At 44.2% G+C, this 18,726-nt stretch overlaps 1 protein-coding gene across 1 annotated transcript in view; it reads right to left on the bottom strand.

Annotated features, from left to right (window-relative positions):
• Nucleotides 1-18,493, bottom strand: part of LOC110571104 (ubiquitin-conjugating enzyme E2 G2) — a 41,450-nt gene extending 22,957 nt beyond the window's left edge. Inside the window, exon 1 of the mRNA XM_044912080.1 lies at nucleotides 18,366-18,493. Coding sequence (XP_044768015.1) covers nucleotides 18,366-18,369 — 4 coding nt within the window. The 5' untranslated portion in view covers nucleotides 18,370-18,493. The remainder of the gene's footprint in view (nucleotides 1-18,365) is intronic.
• Nucleotides 18,494-18,726: the final 233 nt, after the last annotated feature.

Raw genomic sequence — 18,726 nt, 5'->3', positions numbered from 1 at the left:
GAGGTGAACATTAAAACCACAAGAAGATACGGCCACACATCTTCGTTAGTAGAAATATTTTTACTTAGAACAGAACAGCTCAAATTAAAAAGACTGGCGATACCAAGTGTTGGCAAGTTTACCAACTGAATCTCTCGTGCATTACCGGTCAAGATACAAAATGATCCGGTTACCCGTTGGGAACAGTTTGGCTGTTCCTAATAAAAACAGTTTAACCCTGTGCTTACCTGAGACCCAGCAATTCCACCAGTGGACGTCTACCCAAGAGAAATGAACTCACGTCCCCGGACTCTGATGTGCATATTCACAGCAACTGCTTTCACAGCAGCCCCCGTGGAAACGGCCAGATGTGCAGCCGCGGGTGCGTGAGCACGGCGCAGTCTCTCGTACAGTGGAGAAGCAAGGGCAACAGAACGGAGCACACCACCATGGGCGACTCTCACGGCCCTGTGCTAAGTGAGCGAAGTCTGGCGCACTGTGTGATTCAATGTCCATGGAATTCTAGACAAAGCAAAACTACGGTAATCTGAAAGCAAATCAAATGGAGCTATGGGCCAGGGGCCACGGGAAGCAGGAAGGGACTGCAAAGGGCACGAGGGAACCCTCTGGGGCCACAGACGTTCTGCATCCTGACCGTAGAGACGGCCATGCCACAGGGTACACCTGTCAAAGCTCGAGGAATGGTCCATCTTAAAGTAGCACATTTTATTGCTACAAATTTTATCTCAATAAAGCAGACCCCCCCAAAATTAATTTCAGTTGTTTTATGAAATAGAAAACAATAAATTTCTGAGAGGATAATATAGGAGAGTATCTTAATGCTTCTTAAATTGGACTCACTATAAAGTTAATAACCAAAGAGGACTAACCATAAAGGAAAAGACTGGTAAAATTAATAGCACTGAAATTAAGAACCTCTGATATCAAAGGACACCTTTAAGAGAATGATAAGGTGAGCCCCGGAGAGGAAGAAGATACTTACCACAGACGTAACCAACAAAGGGCTCACATCTGGACTTCTCAAGAACACCTTACAAATCAATAAAAATATATAAACAACCCAAAAGAAAATCAAGCTCATGACTTGAAAAGACACGTCACCAAAAAAAAAAAAAAAAAAAGATACCTAAGTGGCCAGAAGAACAAAAGACAAGATGTTCACCTCATGAATCATGGGGGGGGACTTCAACCACCACAGGACAGCACTACCCTCCCACCAGAACCACCCAGAAGCCCAAGGTAAGAAAACCGGCGAGAAGCTTCTGCCCGGCCAAGGGGCCGCAGCCGCGCCCTACAGGTAGGAGGGTCAACTGGTACAACCACTTTGGAAACGATGCTACCGTCAGCTAGTACCCTCAGCCAGTACTTCCTCTCCAGAGTATAACCACACCGAAAAGTGTGCCCATCGTGCACCAAGAGACACGTCCAAGAAGGCTTCTAGCCAGCGGAAGCGCTTCTGATTCTGGGTAGCAACCAACATGCTGCCATGCAGAAAGCCTTATAACAAATGATTAACATCCCCCCCACCCCCACCCCTCCAGAATCCGCCTCTGGAAGAATAAGGGGGAATGAAATGTCCCTGGATGTAATCACACAGCTTGATACTGTAACACCTCACACTCTCCCTGAAGAGACAGAGAAAGCAGACTTACACCAAGGATAACAGCTTGAAGAGTGAGTGAGAACTCATTAAGGTCACTGATGAAGGTTCACAACGAATCTAAACCATAAACCCTGGACAATTTAAATATTTCACTATTGTCATGAGAATATTGTTCCAGCTGTTGGTTGGAAAGCCTGTCATGTGTCTCTATTTTGCTACATAATTTTATGTATTGAAAAGTACACAGTTACAGTTCTAGTCACAAAACCATTCAAGTGCAGATGCTATTTTTTTATCCTTACATTTGCTTCTTGGTCCCCTCTGAAGCTCTGAGGAACAACCCAAAGCCATGGGGCAGTGGTCTGAGTGGCCCTGCGTGGCCCACGTGACCAGAAGTGGCCAACCACTACCCATCAATCGCACTTCTCTCTGCCAAGCACTCTTCTGGCCAGTGGACACGCAGGGGCGAAGGATCAACAAGGTCCCTGCCTTCAATGAGCTTATGTACTAGTGAAGGACGACAGGTAGCAGACAAGGAAACACAGGTGAAAAGAGAGTTTCAGGTACGGAAGAGTACAGAGAAGAACACGATAAAGTGAGAGAAAGATGCAGCCCACGGTAGGCAAGAAAGGCCTTGCTGTGAAGGAGATACTGGAGGGGGTTCCTTTTTCTTTTCTTTAATTGAGATATAATTGACTTCTCATATTATATTAGTTTCAGGTGTGCAACACAGGGAGTCGATATTTGTATATATTCTGAAATGAGCACAAGTCTAGTTAGTTAACATCCACCAACACACACTCACAAATTGTTTTTTCTTATGATGAGAACTTTTAAGATCTCTTGGCAACTTTCAAATGTACAATACGGCATTGCTCACTGTAGTTGCCATGATGTATGTTACACCCCCAGGACTTACTCATTTTATAACTGCAAGTCTGTACCTTCTGACCACTTTCACCCATTCTGTTCACCCGCTAACCCCCATGGCTACCACCAACCTGTACTCTATCCGAGTTGTTTTGTTTAAGATTCCCTATGTGAGAGAGATCATTTGACATGCTCGTTCTCTTATTCCACTTAGCGTAATGCCCTCTAGCTCCATCCATGTTGTCGTAAACGGCAAGATCTCCTTCTTTGTTATTGCTGAGTAATACTCCGTTGTATATGTGCTATGTATTTATAGCAGTATTGTTCATAATAGCCAAAAAAATGAAAACACCAGAATATCTATCAATAGTAGAAGAGGTCAAGAGATTGTGGTATAGTCATACAATGGAACAAAAATGAAAATAAATGATGCACAGCTACACACAACATAAAGTCGTGTGAAGAAGCCAGGTCTGTACATATCTTTACAAAAAAACCCTCACACTACATATATACACACAACACAGAATACACAATACATAACTACATTTACTGATAGATTACATTCATTAAATCCAGGCAAGCTAAACTACAATGTTAAAGAATGCATGCTTTGGTGGAAAAACAAAGCAAGGTGGTGATTATCCTGTGAAGACAGAGCTGCTTTGGGGGGTGGGGGGTCCCACACTGTGGGGTTCTGGAGAGCTGGCAGACTTCTTGCTTACCCTGGGTAGTGATGCTCTGAGAGCTCACTGAGGGGAACATGTCTTTCCCTGCACCTGTCCTTTACCAGCTGTATTTACCTCACTTCAAACTTTTTTTTTTAAGATTTTATTTATCTGAGAGACTAAAGAGAGACAGAGAGCATGAGTGGGGGGAGGGCAGAGGGAGAGGGTCAAGCAGACTCCTCACTGAGTAGGGAACCCAACACGCACCCACTGGGCTCGATACCAGGACCCTGATACCATGACTTGAGCCGAAGGCAGACACTTAACTGACCAAGCCACTGGGGCGCCCCTCAAATTAATATATTTTAAAAGTTGTTACTGCAACAGTCCAGGCAGGGAAGATGATGGCTTGAGTCAGAGTGGCAGGTCAGAAGTGCCACTGGGGATCTGTTCTGCAGGTAGAGAGAAGTGGATGTGGCATGTGAGGATGAACAAGGCTGGTCCCGGGTTCCTGGCCCAAAGAACTAAGTGAATGGCGGCACTATTCCTGGGATGGAACGGGAAGGGACAGGTCTGAGGGGAAAGCAGGAATTCTAATTTAAACACATGAAAGTGGAGACTAGTAAACAGACAAGTAAGAGGGCGCCTGGGTGGCTCAGTCAGTTAGACGTCTGACTTGATTTTGGCTCAGGTGATGATCTCGGGGTCGCAGGATCGAGCCTCGCTTCAGGCTCTGAGCTCAAGCAGGGAGTCTGCTTGGGATTCTCTCTCCTTCTCCCTCTGCCCCTTTCCGCCACTCTTTCTCACTCTCTCTCTAAAATAAGGAAAATAAACCTTAAAAAAAAAAAAAGAAGTAGAACAGGCAGGTGGTTGGAGGAACAAGTGTGAAGCTCCAGGGAGAAACGACACTAGCCGTATAAATTTGGGAGCTGCGTGCACAGGGAAGAGACGGAGCCGCTGGAGCAGTCCTCCCAGGGGACACTTGGGAACTCAGAGACCACCGTCAGGTCTCCACAATGACTAGGGAGTGCTACCGCCATGTCGGGAGAAGGGACCGGGAATGGGAATGCTCAACCTTCTGCCACAAATGAGTCCTCCACAAGGAAGAGGAACAGCTGTTAAGACAGACCACCTGGCCAGCAACAGGTGCAGGCACAGCTGAGAGCCACGTGCGTCACCAGGGCATGCCAGCCTGGGAGCATGCGGGAAGGGAAGGGGCGGCACAGCCGCCCAGAGGAGGCCCGGGAAGCAGGACAGCAAAGGCTTCACGGAGGGAGAATCAGGTGCGAATGAGGAGGGGCACCAGGAAGGCTGAGCCCCCTGGGTGTGGCAATACAGACTCTGTCTCAGCCCCTCTTCCCGTCTCTGCGTGACAGCAGACCAGGAAAAGGGGCCCAGGGGACCCCAGAACCCAGCTCACCAGGCTCTACACACCCAAGCATCTGAAATCCAGTCTAATTTTCATGTCTAAAGTCAAATCAACTTAGTATAAGAAGAAACCCACCAAGTGAAAGCAGATGAGTTACAAACTCCTTGGGGGGGGGGGGGGGGGGGGGGTGCCTGAGAGCAGGACAGAGGAAAGATACCACTTGTTCTTCCGGAACCTTGAAAGGGAGCTTCCCCCAGAAAGCTGGCTTTCTTCTTCATCTGTGGCCCACTGGAACCTCCCTCTGAGATCCCCTCCTCCTAGGGAGGTGGAGGGTGGTCTACACAGCCACTACAGAGACCTCGAACCCAGCGGCCGGCCCACCCGCATCCTGATTCAACAGTGGCACCTACTGGTCAGGGAAGAACTACAATGAGGGAATGTTTCCTGACTGCACTCTCCTTTCTCGGGTTTTCTCTCCAAAAAACAAACAAACAAACACACACACATACACACACACACACACACGGCTTCCTGTTTACTACTAAAAGCAACTTCAAAAAGAAAAACTCTTAATAATATCAGAGAAATCTGCACAAACTATAGCACTGAATCTTTGAGACTTAATCTGTTAAAAACATGTTTTTAATAGGGGTTTAAAAAACAGCCACCACACAAAATGCAATATAAACTCAACCTTTGACCCAGCAATCCCACATCTCAGAATCACCACGAGAGACAGATACACTGGTAAAAACAGGAAAAGATGCATGCATGAGACTATTCATTTCAGGATTATTTGTAACAGCAAAACACTGGAAATTTGACCCAAACATCTATCACTAGAGAACCAGTCAAATCATGATATAGTTACCAATGGAGTATTTTGCTGCTAGGAAAAGGAAAGATGCACACTTCTATGTACTAGTTTACAGTGAACTCCAATATATACTAAATGAAAGAAAGCAAAGTGGAGAAAAGCTTGTAACTAGGGTCTGTAACCGGTGATTAAATTAAAATGAGGTTGCTAAGGGCCCCAATCCAACATGACTGGTGCTCTTGGAAGCTGAGGACACAGGCACACACAGAGGGTCAACCACGTGAGGACCCAGGGAAGATGGCGTCCACCTGACCAGGAGAGAGGCCTCCAGAGGAGCCAGGCCTGCCCACAGTCTGATGTCAGACCATCAGAAAATAGTTCTGTTGTTGAAGCCCCTAGTCTCCGGTATTTTGTTATGGCAGCCCTAGGAAACGAACACGGTCCTTGAACAGGTGGATGGCCATTTGTAAGTAATCTGCAAATAAACCCTGACTTTTACCTCATGGCGCGAACAAACCTTTACTCTAGATGGGTCACAAATCTAAACATAAGCTAAAACTAAACATCATCGAGAACATACGATTTCTATCATATGAGGAAATCGTAGTAATCTCGTGGGAGGCCAAGATTTCTTAACACAGAAAGCATGAAATATTTTAGAAATAAACAGATTGGACTTCAGTGAAATAAAAAAATCCTCTGCTCTTTTTTTTTTTAAGATTTTATTTATTTGACAGAGAGAGACAGGGAGAGTGCAAGCAGGGGGAGCAGCAGGGAGAGGGAGTGGGAGAGGGAGAGGGAGAAGCAGGCTCCCTGCCAAGCAGGGAGCCCAACGTTAGGCTCGATCCCAGGACCCTGGGATCACGACCTGAGCCGAAAGCAGAAGCTTAACCAACTGAGCCACCCAGGCGCCCCCCAAACCCTCTGCTCTTTAAAAGGCACCGTTACGGAAATTAGAAAGCAAGCCACAGGAGGTGCTGTTCAAGGGATGCAGAAGTTTAGTCACACAAAACCAAGGAGTTCTAAAGCTCTGCTATATAACAATATGCATATTGTTAACAATACCATAATGTACACTTAAAAACTGGTAAGAAGATAAAATTATACGGCATCTGGGTGGCTCAGTCATTAAGCGTCTGCCTTCAGCTCAGGTCATGATCCCAGGGTCCTGGGATCGAGCCCCGCATCGGGCTCCCTGCTCTGCGGGGAGTCTGCTTCTCCCTCTCCCCCTGCTTGTGTTCCCTCTCTCCCTGTGTCTCTGTCAAATAAATAAATGAAATCTTAAATAAAAGAAGAAGATATAATTATGTGGGTTTTTTTACCACAATTTAAAAAAAGGCAAGCCCCAGTTTAAGGGAAAATATTTACAAAATATCCAATGAAAAACTAGTAGTTACATTATATAAAGAACTGTTACAACTTACTAAGAAAACAATACACAGGATTAAAAATCAGCAAAAGACTCAAGACACTTATGATGGCATGGAAACACACAAAACAATGCTCAATGTCATCGGTTATTAGGAAAGCGATATCGGGGTGCCTGGGTGGCTCAGTGGGTTAAGTATCTGTCTTCAGCTCAGGTCATGATTCCATGGTCCCGGGATCAAGTCCCATATTGGGCTCCTTGCTCAGCGGGGAGCCTGCTTCTACCTCTCCCACTCCCTCTCCCTCTGCCACTCGCCCTGCTTGTGCGTGCTCTCCTCCCTCTCTCTCTAAGAAAATAAATGAAATCTTAAAAAAGGAAAGCACAAATCAAAGCCAGGAAGGAGGAGATGGCACCTTAGGAACACCCTGAGCGCCCCTCCTCCCGCGGACACAGAGTCTACAGCTACATACAGAACAATTTCCTCTTAAAAACACACTAAAAGGCTGGGGGTGCCTGGGTGGCTCAATTGGCTAAGCCTCCGACTCTTGGTTTCAGCTCAGGTCATGTTCTCAGGGTCATGGAATCAAGCTCCACATTGGGTTCTGTGCTCAGCGGGGAGTCCGCTTGAGATTCTCTCTCCCTCTGCCCCCCCCCCAATTCGCGTGCACACACACTCTCTCTCTAAAATAAATAAAATAAAAATCTTGAAAAAAGGCAAAAACACTAAAGACTGGCTGGGTCATAAGTGCACATCAAGCAAATGAGGAGAAAACCACACGGAAGCAGCTAAGAGAGGCTGGGATACAATCATAACACTTCCTCGCAGTATCTCATAACCAGGAGAAAACTCAAAACCCAGAGCTTCTCCCTGAGGAGCAAAAGGTTCAAACCCCACAGCAGCACCCCAATTTTTAAGACATACACTTAGATAGACAAGCCCCCAAAACACCTAACTTTGAAATCCCACAGGACTCACATCCTGAGACCCACAACACAGGAGCAATCTGTGAAACCTCCCTTAAAGGGCTTGCATGCTGGGACTCACCTGTCCCAGGGCCCAGCTCAGAGGGAGCCCGTGGATTGTGCCCAGACTTAAGTGAAGGAGGCTCACCTGCTTGTATCGGAGCACCAGCCTGAGGACAGGCATCTGATTTAACACACACACGTCAAGAGCCTGCTAGAACACTCTTCTCTGTGGACAGAGACTAGGGCGCCACCTTCGCCCTCTCCCTTTGCCACGCTCCAGGGCACCAGCATCTCCCTGAAGGGAGCTTTTACACACAGCTAGTGTCCTGATTTCTGGGGCTGTCACCTATGGGACACCTCTTGATCATGGCTCTGGAGGCCAGGGATGCTTGAGTTCCTGGTCCCATGAAATTGTAATAATCAGTACCACACAGGAAGGAGCTCACTCATCTGGTGCCCCAAATTTTATGACTGCTGCTGGGGACTTCCCTACATCACCTGACTCTAGCGATCAGCTGGACTTATGCCATGGGTCCCAGAGGACTCTAACCAATGAAGAAAGAGTTCTTAAACAGCTACCACCTCCAGGGAAAGCAAGAAGCCACAGATTCAGGAGCCTGGTCTTTCTGTGCAGGAGGGCCCCACGCTAGGTGGAGTCTGCTTGAGATTCTCTCTTGCCTTCTGCCCCCCTCCCCCTGCACTCACTCTCCCTCTCTAAAAAAAAAAAAAATTAAAAAAGTCACAGAGTGAAGACTACAATAGCTGACCTGAAATGCAGCCTCGATGAAGCAGAAGAAAGGACCAGACAGCTCAATGTCAAGGCAGTGGAACTCAGTCAATCAGAGCAGCAAAAGAAAAAAGAATGAAAAAAAAGTGAAGATAGCTTAGGGGCTTATAGGACAACAACAAACAGACTAATATTTGGATCATGGGGCTTCCAGAAGGAGAAGAGAGAGAGAAAAGGTCAGAAATCTCCTTGAAGAAATAATGGCTGAAAACTTCCCTAATCTGGGGAAGGAAACAGACATCCAGATCCAAGAAGCCCAGAGAGTTTCAAATAAGAGGAACCCAGAGAGACCCACACCAAGACATATTATGATTACATGTCAGAAATTAAAGACCAGGAGAGAATCTTAAAAGCAGCAGGAGATGGGGTTGGAGCGGGGGGGGAAGGAGGTTAAAAAAAACAAAACAGCAGCAAGAGAAAAACGGCTTATTAAGTACAAGGAAATCCTCCCCAAGTCTATCAGAATTTTCAGCAGACACTTTGCAGGCCAGAGGGAGTGGCACGATATATTCAAAGTGCTGAAAGGAAAATCTCTAAGCAAGATACTGTACCCGGCAAAGCGATCATTCAGAAGTGAAGGAGAGATAAAGTGTTTTCCAGAGAAACAAAAGCTAAAGGAGTTCATCACCACTAACCCGGCCTTACAAGAAATGTTATAGGGACTTCTTTAAGCTGAAAAAGGTGGTCACAAGAACACATGTGAAAGAATAAATCTCACTGGAAACGTAAATATATAGTAAAAGTAGCAGGTTAAGCACTTATAAAGCTAGGGTGAAGGTTAAAAAACATAGGAAGTAAAAGTAACTATGGTTATAATAATTAAAGAATATACAGATAAAAAGATGTAAAGCGTGACATCAAAACATCAAATGTGGGGGCGAGGGAGAATAAAAATGTTGAGCTTTAGAAACTTAAGTTATTATCAACTTAAAATAGACTATTGTAAACATGAGTTGTTATAAGTAAACCTCATGGTAGCCACAAAGCAAAAACCTGTAGCAAACATACAAAAGATAAAGAAATAGGAGCATACCATCAAAGAAAGTCATCAAACCACAAAGAAGAAAGGAAAGAAGAAGAAAGGAACAGAGAGGAACTACAAAAAATGTCAGAAGGGGCGCCTGGGCAGCTCAGTGGGTTAAGTGTCTACCTTCAGCTCAGGTCATGATCTCAGGGTCCTGGGATCGAGCCCCACGTTGGGCTCCCTGCTCAGTCAGGAGCCTGCTTCTCCCTCTCCCTGCCGCTCCCCCCTGCTTGTGCTCTCTAATAAATAAAATCTTATTTAAAAAAATGTCAGAAAACAATTAACAAAAATGGCAACAAGCACATGCCTATCAATAATTACTTTAAATGTAAGTAGAATAAATTCTCCAATCAAAAGGGAATGGCTGAATGGGTAAAAAAAATCAAGACCCATCTATATACTGCTTACAAGAGACTCACTTCAGATGTAAGGACACACACATGAAAGTGAAGGAATAAAAAAAGATGTTCCATGCAAATGGAAACCAAAAGAAATCTGGAGCAACTATACTTACATCTGACAAAACAGACTTTAAAACAAAGACTGTATTAAGAGACAAAAGAATTATGTAACGATAAAGGAGTCAATCCAACAGGATGTAACACTTGTAAATATTTAAGCACCCAACACAGGAGCACCTAAATATATAAAGCAAATTTTAACAGACCTAAAGGGAGAAATAGCAATACAATAATAGTAGGGGATTTTAATACCCCACTTACATACAGAAAATCAGTAAGAAAACACTAGCCTTAAATGACACATTAGACCAGATAGGCTTAACAGATATTTACAGATCATTTCATTCAAAAGCAGCAGAATACACATTCTTCTCAAGTGCAAGTGGGACATTCTTCAGGACAAATCACATGTTAGGCCACAAAATAAGTCTTAACAAATTTAAGAGGACTGAAATCATATAAAGCATTTTCTGATCACAATAATGTGAAGCTAGAAATTAATTACATGAAGAAAACTAGAATATTCACAAATATATGGAGATTAAACAACATGCTACTGAATAACCAATTAGTCAAAAAAGAAATCAAAAGAAAAAAATACCTTGAGACATAAAATTAAAACATAAAGAGATGTAATATGCTAAAATTTATGAGATGCAGCAAAAGCAGTTCTAAAAGATAAGTTCATAGTGATAAATGCCTATGTCAAGAAACATGAAAAATCTCAAATAAACCACCTTACTTTACAACTCAAGAAACTAGAAAAAGAACAAATGAAGTCCAAAATAGCAGAAGGAAGTAACAAACATTAGAACAGAAATAAATAGACTAAAAAGACAATGGAAATGATGAAACTAAGAGCTGGTTCTTTGAAAACATAAAATTGACAAACCTTTAGCTAGACTCACCGAGTTAAATGGAGAGAAGACTCAAAGGAGGAGATGTGACAGCTGACACCAAAGAAATACAAAGGATCATAAGAGACTACTCTGGACGACTGTATGCCAACAAATTGCCTAGAAGAAATGGAATCCAATTCCTAGGAACACATAACCTACCAAGAGTGAATCATGATGAAATAGAAAATCTAAACAGACTGATTACTGGTTAGGAGACTGAATCAGTAATCAGAAACCTCCCAACAAACAAAAGTCCAGGACCAGATGGCTTCACTGGTGAATTCTACCTAACATGCAAAGAAGAATTAATTAATACCCATTCTCAAACTCTTCCAAAAACAAAAAAGAAGCAGAGGGAACATTTTACAAAGCCAGTTTCACCATAATACCAAACCAGACAAGAATGCCACAAGAAAATTACAGGTCAATATCCCTGGTGAACACAGATGCAAAAATCCCCAACAAAATATTAGCAAACCGAATTCAACAATATATTAAAAGGATCATACACCATGATCAAGTGGAATTTATTCCAGGAATGCAAGAATGGTTCAACATCTGCACATCAGTCAATATGCACACACTAACAAAAGAATAAAATTCATATGATCATCTCAACAGATGCAGAAAAGCATTTGATAAAATTCAACATCCATGTATAACTCTCAACAAAGTGGGCAGAGATGGAACATACCTCAACATAATAAAAGCCATATATGAAAATCCCACAGCCAACACCAGACTCGATGGTGAAAAGCTGGAATGTTTTCCTCTAAGATCAGGAACAAAACAAGGATACCTATTCTTACCACTCTTATTCAACAGAGTATTCAAAATCTTTGCCTGAGCATTTAGGCAAGAAAAAGAAGTAAAAGGCACCCAAACTGGAAAGGAAGAATTAAAACTGTCACTATCTGCAGCTGACATATTATACATAAAATACCCTAAAGACTCCATCAGAAAACTGTTAAACAAATTCAGTAAAGTTGCAGGATACAAACAAAAACAATACATAAAAATCTGTTTCTTTTCTATACATTAATAGTGAACTATCAGAAAAAGAAATTAAGAAAAGAATCCCATTTAGAATTGCATAAAAATGAATAAAAAACTAGGAATAAACTTAACCAAGGAGGTGAAAGACCTGTATACTGAAAATTACAACACACTGGGGTGCCTGAGTGGCTCAGTTGGTTCAGCATCTGCCTTCAACTCAGGTCATGATCCTGGGGTCCTGGGATCGAGTTCCACATCAGGCTCCCAGCTCAGCAGGGAGCCTGCTTCTCCCCCTCCCTCTGCCTGCCATTCCCCCTGCTTGTGCTTTCCCTCTGTCAAATTAATAGAAATAAAACCTTTAAAAAAAAAATTATAAGACATTAATGAAAGACTGAAGATACAAATGGAAAGATACCCTATGCTCATGGATTGGAAGAATTAACATTATTAAAATGTCCATACTACACAAAGCAATATACAGATCCAATGCAATCCCTATCAAAATTACAATGGCATTTTTTAAAAATTGAGCACTCCTAAAAACTGTATAGAACCATAAAAGACCCAGAGTAGCCAAAGCAAACTTGAGAAAGAACAAAGCTGGAAGCATCATGCTCTTTGATTTGAAACTATATCACAAAGCTGTAGTAGTTAAAACACTGTAGAACTGGCATAAAAACAGACACATAGATTAGTGGAACAAAATAACCCAGAAATAAATCCACACATATATGGTCCATTAACTTACAACAAAGGAGCCAAGTTTATACAATGAGGAAAACACAGGTAAGTACATTGTTTGTGGTTTTTTTAGACATAATGCTGTTGTACACTTAACAGATTACAGTACAGTGTAAACATAACTTTTATATGTACCAGGAAACCAAAAAAAAATTCACTTGGCCAGCTTTATAGTGATATTCACTTTATTGTGGTGGTCTGAAACACAACCCACAATATCTCCAAGGTAAGCCTGTACACAATGGAATATTACTCAGCCGTAAAAAAGAATTGTTGCCATTTTCAACAACACGGACAGACATCATGCTAAGTGAAGTCAGTCAGACAGAGAAAGACAAATACTGTATGATCTCTCATACACGTAGAATCTAAAATATATTTAAAAAATAGGGGCACCTGGGTGGCTTAGTCATTAAGCATCTGCCTTTGCTTCAGGTCATGATCCCAGGGTCCTGGGATCGAGCCCCGCATCAGGCTCCCTGCTCAGTGGGAAGCCTACTTCTCCCTCCCCACTCGCCCTGCTTGTGTTCCCTCTCTCACTGTCTCTCTGTCAAAAAAATAAATAAAATCTTAAAAAAAAAACAAACAACAAGGTCATACAAAGAAAGAACAGACTGGTGGTTGCCAGAGGCAAGGGAGTGGGAGGGTGGGGGAAATGAGTGACCTGTTTTGGTTTGGGGTTCTTTTTTTTTTTTAATAAATTGAATTTAAAAATTTAATTTAAAAAACAAGCACAGAGGAGTTCCTGGGTGGCTCAGTTGGTTAAGTGTCTGCCTTTGGCTCAGGTCATGATCCCAGGGTCCTGGGATCGAGTCCCACATCAGGCTCCTTCCTTGGTGGGGAGCCTGCTTCTTCATCTCCCTCTGCAGCCCCCCCTGCTTGTGCTTGCTGACGCTCTCGCTCTCTCTCAAATAAATAAATAAATAAAATCTTAAAAAAAAAAAGGCACAGAAAATGGTAGAATAAATTAAGATGTCTTAAAAATTAAAAAAATTAAAAACCACAATGAGATACCACTACACACCCAACAGAATGGCTGAACATTTAAGAACCGACCATACCAAGTGTGGACAAGGTAGTGGAGCCACAGGAACTCTTTAATACACTGACGGTAGAAATGTAAAATGGTACGACCACTTGAGAAAACAGTGTGACTGTTTCTTTAAAAATTAAACATGAACTTCACAGGTGACCCATGTATTTCCACAAGGGAAATGAACATGTATGTCCACAGAAAGACATGCACACCAATGTTGCTGAAGGTTTATTTGTATTAACCAAGAACTAGAAACCACCCAAAGGTCCACCAACAGGTGAATGCATGAACATGCTCTGGTCTGTGCATACAGTGGAATGTTACTCTGCAGTAGAAAAGCAACAACTCGGAGGATGGATGGCTACAGAATTATGCTGGATGAAAGAATCATGACAAAAGAAAAGACAAAACATTCTATAGTGACTCCAAGCAGATCGGTCAGTCCCTGGCTGGGATCTGGGGGCACAGGAAGGCACAGGAGAGCTGGATTCCAGAAGCAGGAGGAGACTTCAGGGGGCAGTGGTTATGCCCATCATCCTGACTGTGGAAACGGCTTCACAGGTGTGTGCATCCACCGAAACTCATCAAATTGTAAACTTTAAGTGTATTAACTTATTGTATATAACTTAAACCTTAAAACTGCTTAAAAAAAAAAAAAAAGACACCACAAAGGCTGAAAAGACAAAGAACAAAAAGGGATAAAATACTTACAACATATATAACCAACAGTGGATTAGGGATATATAAAGGAATAGAGAATATGCAAAGAACATCTACAAATCAATAAAAAAAGACAAACTACTCTATGGAAATTTGGTAAAAGACACAAACAGACACTTCACAAAGGAAAACCCATAAACCACCTACAAACACGACAGGATGCTCAACTTTAATCACAACACACAAATTAAAACCACAAGGCACCAGGCCTCACAATCATGTTGGTGAACATAGACCGTGCCCAACACCAAGGCATCAGTGAACATTCAAGGCAGCGTGCACGGGGACACGCGCACAAGGAAGCAGTCGGGAACGAGCCAGGAATGTGGATTATGGGAGTGCTCCAGGACTGTTAGTACACCCCGGATGCAGACCTTGTGCAGATGCACCAGCAATGTCCACAGCAGCATTCTATGTACAATAACCGAAAACTGGAAACAACCCAAACGCCCATCCATAACGTACTGGACAAATTTTGGCTTTGTGAAAACGAACCACAGCTATATGCTATGACAGGCATAAATCTCAGAATCAGTGCTCAGCAAAAGTTCTCAGAACACACACTGTGCGGTTCCATCTCAACTATTAAGTTCAACAGGCAAAAATAAACAGTATGTTGCTTATAAGTATATTGAGCAGTAAAACTACAAAGAAAAGGAAGGGAACCAGTTACTAGACTTTAGCGGCAGTAACTTGCAGGGGTGGAGGGAAGAAGCACAAAGATTTCCAGGTTACCCCAAATGTTCTATTTCTTAGGTTGGGAGCCATGTGTACAGATGTTCATTTTACTTTTCATCTGAACAGACCCATCTACCTTTACATATACAATACACTTCACAATACAGAAATGTTTTGAAAAGCTCAAAAGGGATATTGCCAGGGAAAGAGGATGGTGACCAGAGGGACAGATGGGAGTCCGGGGGTTCGGGGAAGGCTTCTGCAGGGGAGCAGGGTATCCAGGGGAAGGAAGTGCTAACGCCCGAGGGAGAAGTGCGCCTAGGACGCAGCCAGTGGGGCTGAGGGCACAAGGGTCAGAAGTCAGAGAGGCAGGGTCATTGCAAGGACTTTGGTTCTTACGGCAACAGAGGGTCCTGGGCAGAGTGACCTGAGCTGACAAGCTTACGGGGATCTCTTTTGGCTGTGCTGAGACAGAACAAAGCGGGGCAATGGCAGAGCAGACCTGTCCGGACTATCCTGGCAGTAATCCAGGCCACAGGTGAGTGGCTTTGACCAGCATGGGACTCCTGATAAAGTATGAAGGTAGGACGACAGGTTCCATGTGAATAGAAAACAAAGGGAGTCGTCAAGGGCGAATCTAAGGTTTTGAGCCCCCAAAACAAGGAAGAAGGTGGCTGCCAGCAATGAAGACATGGGGACTGCGGGGGCAGCACCAGTGCAGGAAGATCAGGCACTCAGTTCTCCACGTTCAAGTTTGCTGTTCTTATTCAATACGGTACTAGGCTGAGTATGTCCCCCAGAATCTGTGAATGCGACCTTGTTTGCTGAGGTAATCCTGTTAAAGTGGGGTCACACTGGATTAAGGTGGTCCTAAACCATGACTGGCATCTCCCTAAGAGGAAAGACAGCCAAGCAAAGACAGGCAGAGACGTGAACTATGCTGCCACAAGCCAAGGAACACCAAGAATTCCTGGCAACCACCAGAAGCTGCAAGAGGCAAGGAGGGACTCTTCCCTAAAGCCTACAGAGTGTGGCCTTGGCGACACCTTGATTTGGGCCTTCGGGCCTCCAGAACAGTGATAGAACAAATTCCTGTTTTGTTAAGCCACTCAGCCTGTGCTACTTTGTTAAGGAGACCCCCAAAACCCAAAATACCTAAGTCTATTTTTAACACTTCTCAGAAAGGCTGGATGATGTGTGACAATAAAACATCAAAAAGATACCCATTTAAAATATATGGGTTCTGGGGTGCTTGGGTGACTCAGTCAGTGAAGTAACCAACTACTGATCTCAGCTCAAGTCTTGATCACACTAGGTGTGGAACCTACTTTAAAAATAAAAATGAAATAAATTTTAAAAATATAAAAAAAAAATCTGGGTTCTTTTTCTGACTCTCCTTTTTCCTGGTTGTAAGAACCTAGGCAAATCATTTTGCTTCTGTTATTCAATTTCCTGCAAAATGTGAAAAACCAGGGGCTGAACAGAATCCTATCCAAGGTTCCACCACCTCTAAATTTCTGCAGTTCTGGGACTATTCCCAAATATGAAAAAGTATGCCTGAACCCTATCCCAATAACCTATTGAAACCCCATTTCACAGAGAGGTTTCAAGTCCACCTTCCAATGGATGTGCCACCTTAAAATGTGGTAAGACAAACTAGATGCTAATTCACGAAAGATGAGGATCACTAATTGGAATTTTATGATGTTTCTAAGATACAGCAAAAACAGAACTCCCCTCGGTGACATACTGTATTCATTTTCTACCGCTGTCACCACGAACTCAACGGCTTAAAACACCCACTTGGGGTGCCTGGGTGGCTGAGTCGGTGAAGCATCTGCCTTCGGCTCAGGTCATGATCTCAGGGTCCTGGGATCGAGCCCCATGTCGGGCTCCCTGCTCAGCGGGGAGTCTGCTTCTCCCTCTCCCCCCCACCCCCTGCCGCCACTCTTGCTCTCTCTCTCAAATAAATAAATAAAAACCTTGAAGAAAAGAAAAACACCCACTGATGACCTCACAGTTCCCATGTCAGAAGGGGCAGGTGGTTCTCTGCTTAGAGTCTCACAAGACAGCAACATGGTAGGGCTACTTGGCAGGGTGCCATCCCAAATTCATTCAGGTTCTTGGCAGAACTCAGGTCCCCGCAGCTGTGGGATGGAGGTTCCCCAGGGATCAGTCCTAGGTTCTAGAGGCAGCCCACGTTCCTCTGTTCCCAGCCACCCATGCATCTTCCAAGCCAATCACGGCAGGTGGAGTCCTCCTCATGCTTTGAATCTCCTGAACCTCCCCTCCTGCCTACCTCTACAATTCTGGGGCCTTGAGTGATTATTGGGTTGTACCCCAATAATCCAGGTTAATCTCCCTACCTGTAAGTCAGCTACTCAGTAACCTCTAAGTTACACCTCCAGAGTGCTCTCACAGCAGTGCTAGATTTGTGTCTGATGGGGCGAGCAGGGGCCAGCAAGCTTAGGGAGACGTTTTTAGGGTTCTGCCTTCCACATATACCCCAAGATGTCACATTAACACGTAAAAACATATATAATACCCTTCTGTGATACAACTTTGGGAAGTCAAGTGTTACCTGCATTTTATTACAGCAAACTGACAGCAGGATTGAAATAATGGATGAGGTTTTTGTAAACACAGTAAAAGCAAAAGTAATCTTTGTTAATGCAAATATCCTCAGGAAATACAAGTTCGACAATGCAGAGACTGGATCGAAGCAGCAGCCTGAACCTAATTCCCCTTGCAGGCTTAATCGATTCCTTCCCTACAGACGGGAGAGAGTCATACTTGCTCACAGTCTAGAACTGACCAGCATGGCAGGAATGACAGGTGTCCCCGCACAGACCGCCCCCAGACAGGTTTCCCTTGAAGAGGAAGTGGCAGCAGTGTCCCACTCCCACCCAACCCTCTGTTCACACTCTGCCTCCCAAATACGCTCCTACAAGCAGAGGAAAAGGCCGAGAGCTGTATGTAAACATTTATTCTAAGGAGCCCACATCTGCACCGCCCTGGTCTGCTCATGTCAAACACAGACTCCCTGTGCAGGGCCAGGTGGTTAGGAAACTGAGCTCCGTGCATATTTACCAATTACTACGGTTATTTCCAACCTTCTTCTGAATGTATCCTCCATGTCATCATAACGATAACAGCCTAGAGAACCGAGAGCTACCTAACAGGTGTCCTGAAAAGCATGAATCTTCCCAGAGAAGCAAAGTGCGGAGGTCAAGGCCACGGTGAGCAAAAAGCTAATAAGCAGAGGCCGCCGAACCCTGACCATGGCCGTGGAAGCCCCGCTCTCCCCACAAGCAGGCTACCACCCGGTGTCCACCAGCAGCTCGGAACACGTTCAACACACCCATTTCGGCCAGGACTTGTGGCAACTCTTCCGAGGGAGCATTCCGCTGGAAAAAGGCAGGACGCGGAATGTTCCTAGGTTTTCGCTTCTCGCTTTGCTCTCCCCAAAGATTACACCATTTTCCTGGCTCAGAAAGCACTGAGGAGGTTTTCTGAACACCACCCTAGGAAGAATGACAGGGGGCACGACTCAAAACCTGTTCCCGTAGTAAAGACAAAGCCAAAATCTGGCCTTTCACCTCAAACGCACCACAAGGCGCTTTCTCTGCCTGCAGTTTTGGTTTGAACTTCTCAGCGGGTCGCGTCGGTCGTCCCCGCTCCCCGCACGCTCCCCGCACGCTCCCCGCACGCTCCCCGCACGC

The sequence above is a fragment of the Neomonachus schauinslandi genome, unplaced genomic scaffold (genome assembly GCF_002201575.2).
Source record: "Neomonachus schauinslandi unplaced genomic scaffold, ASM220157v2 HiC_scaffold_131, whole genome shotgun sequence".
NCBI lineage: Eukaryota > Metazoa > Chordata > Mammalia > Carnivora > Phocidae > Neomonachus > Neomonachus schauinslandi.
This window is presented reverse-complemented; position numbering and strand designations above follow the sequence as displayed.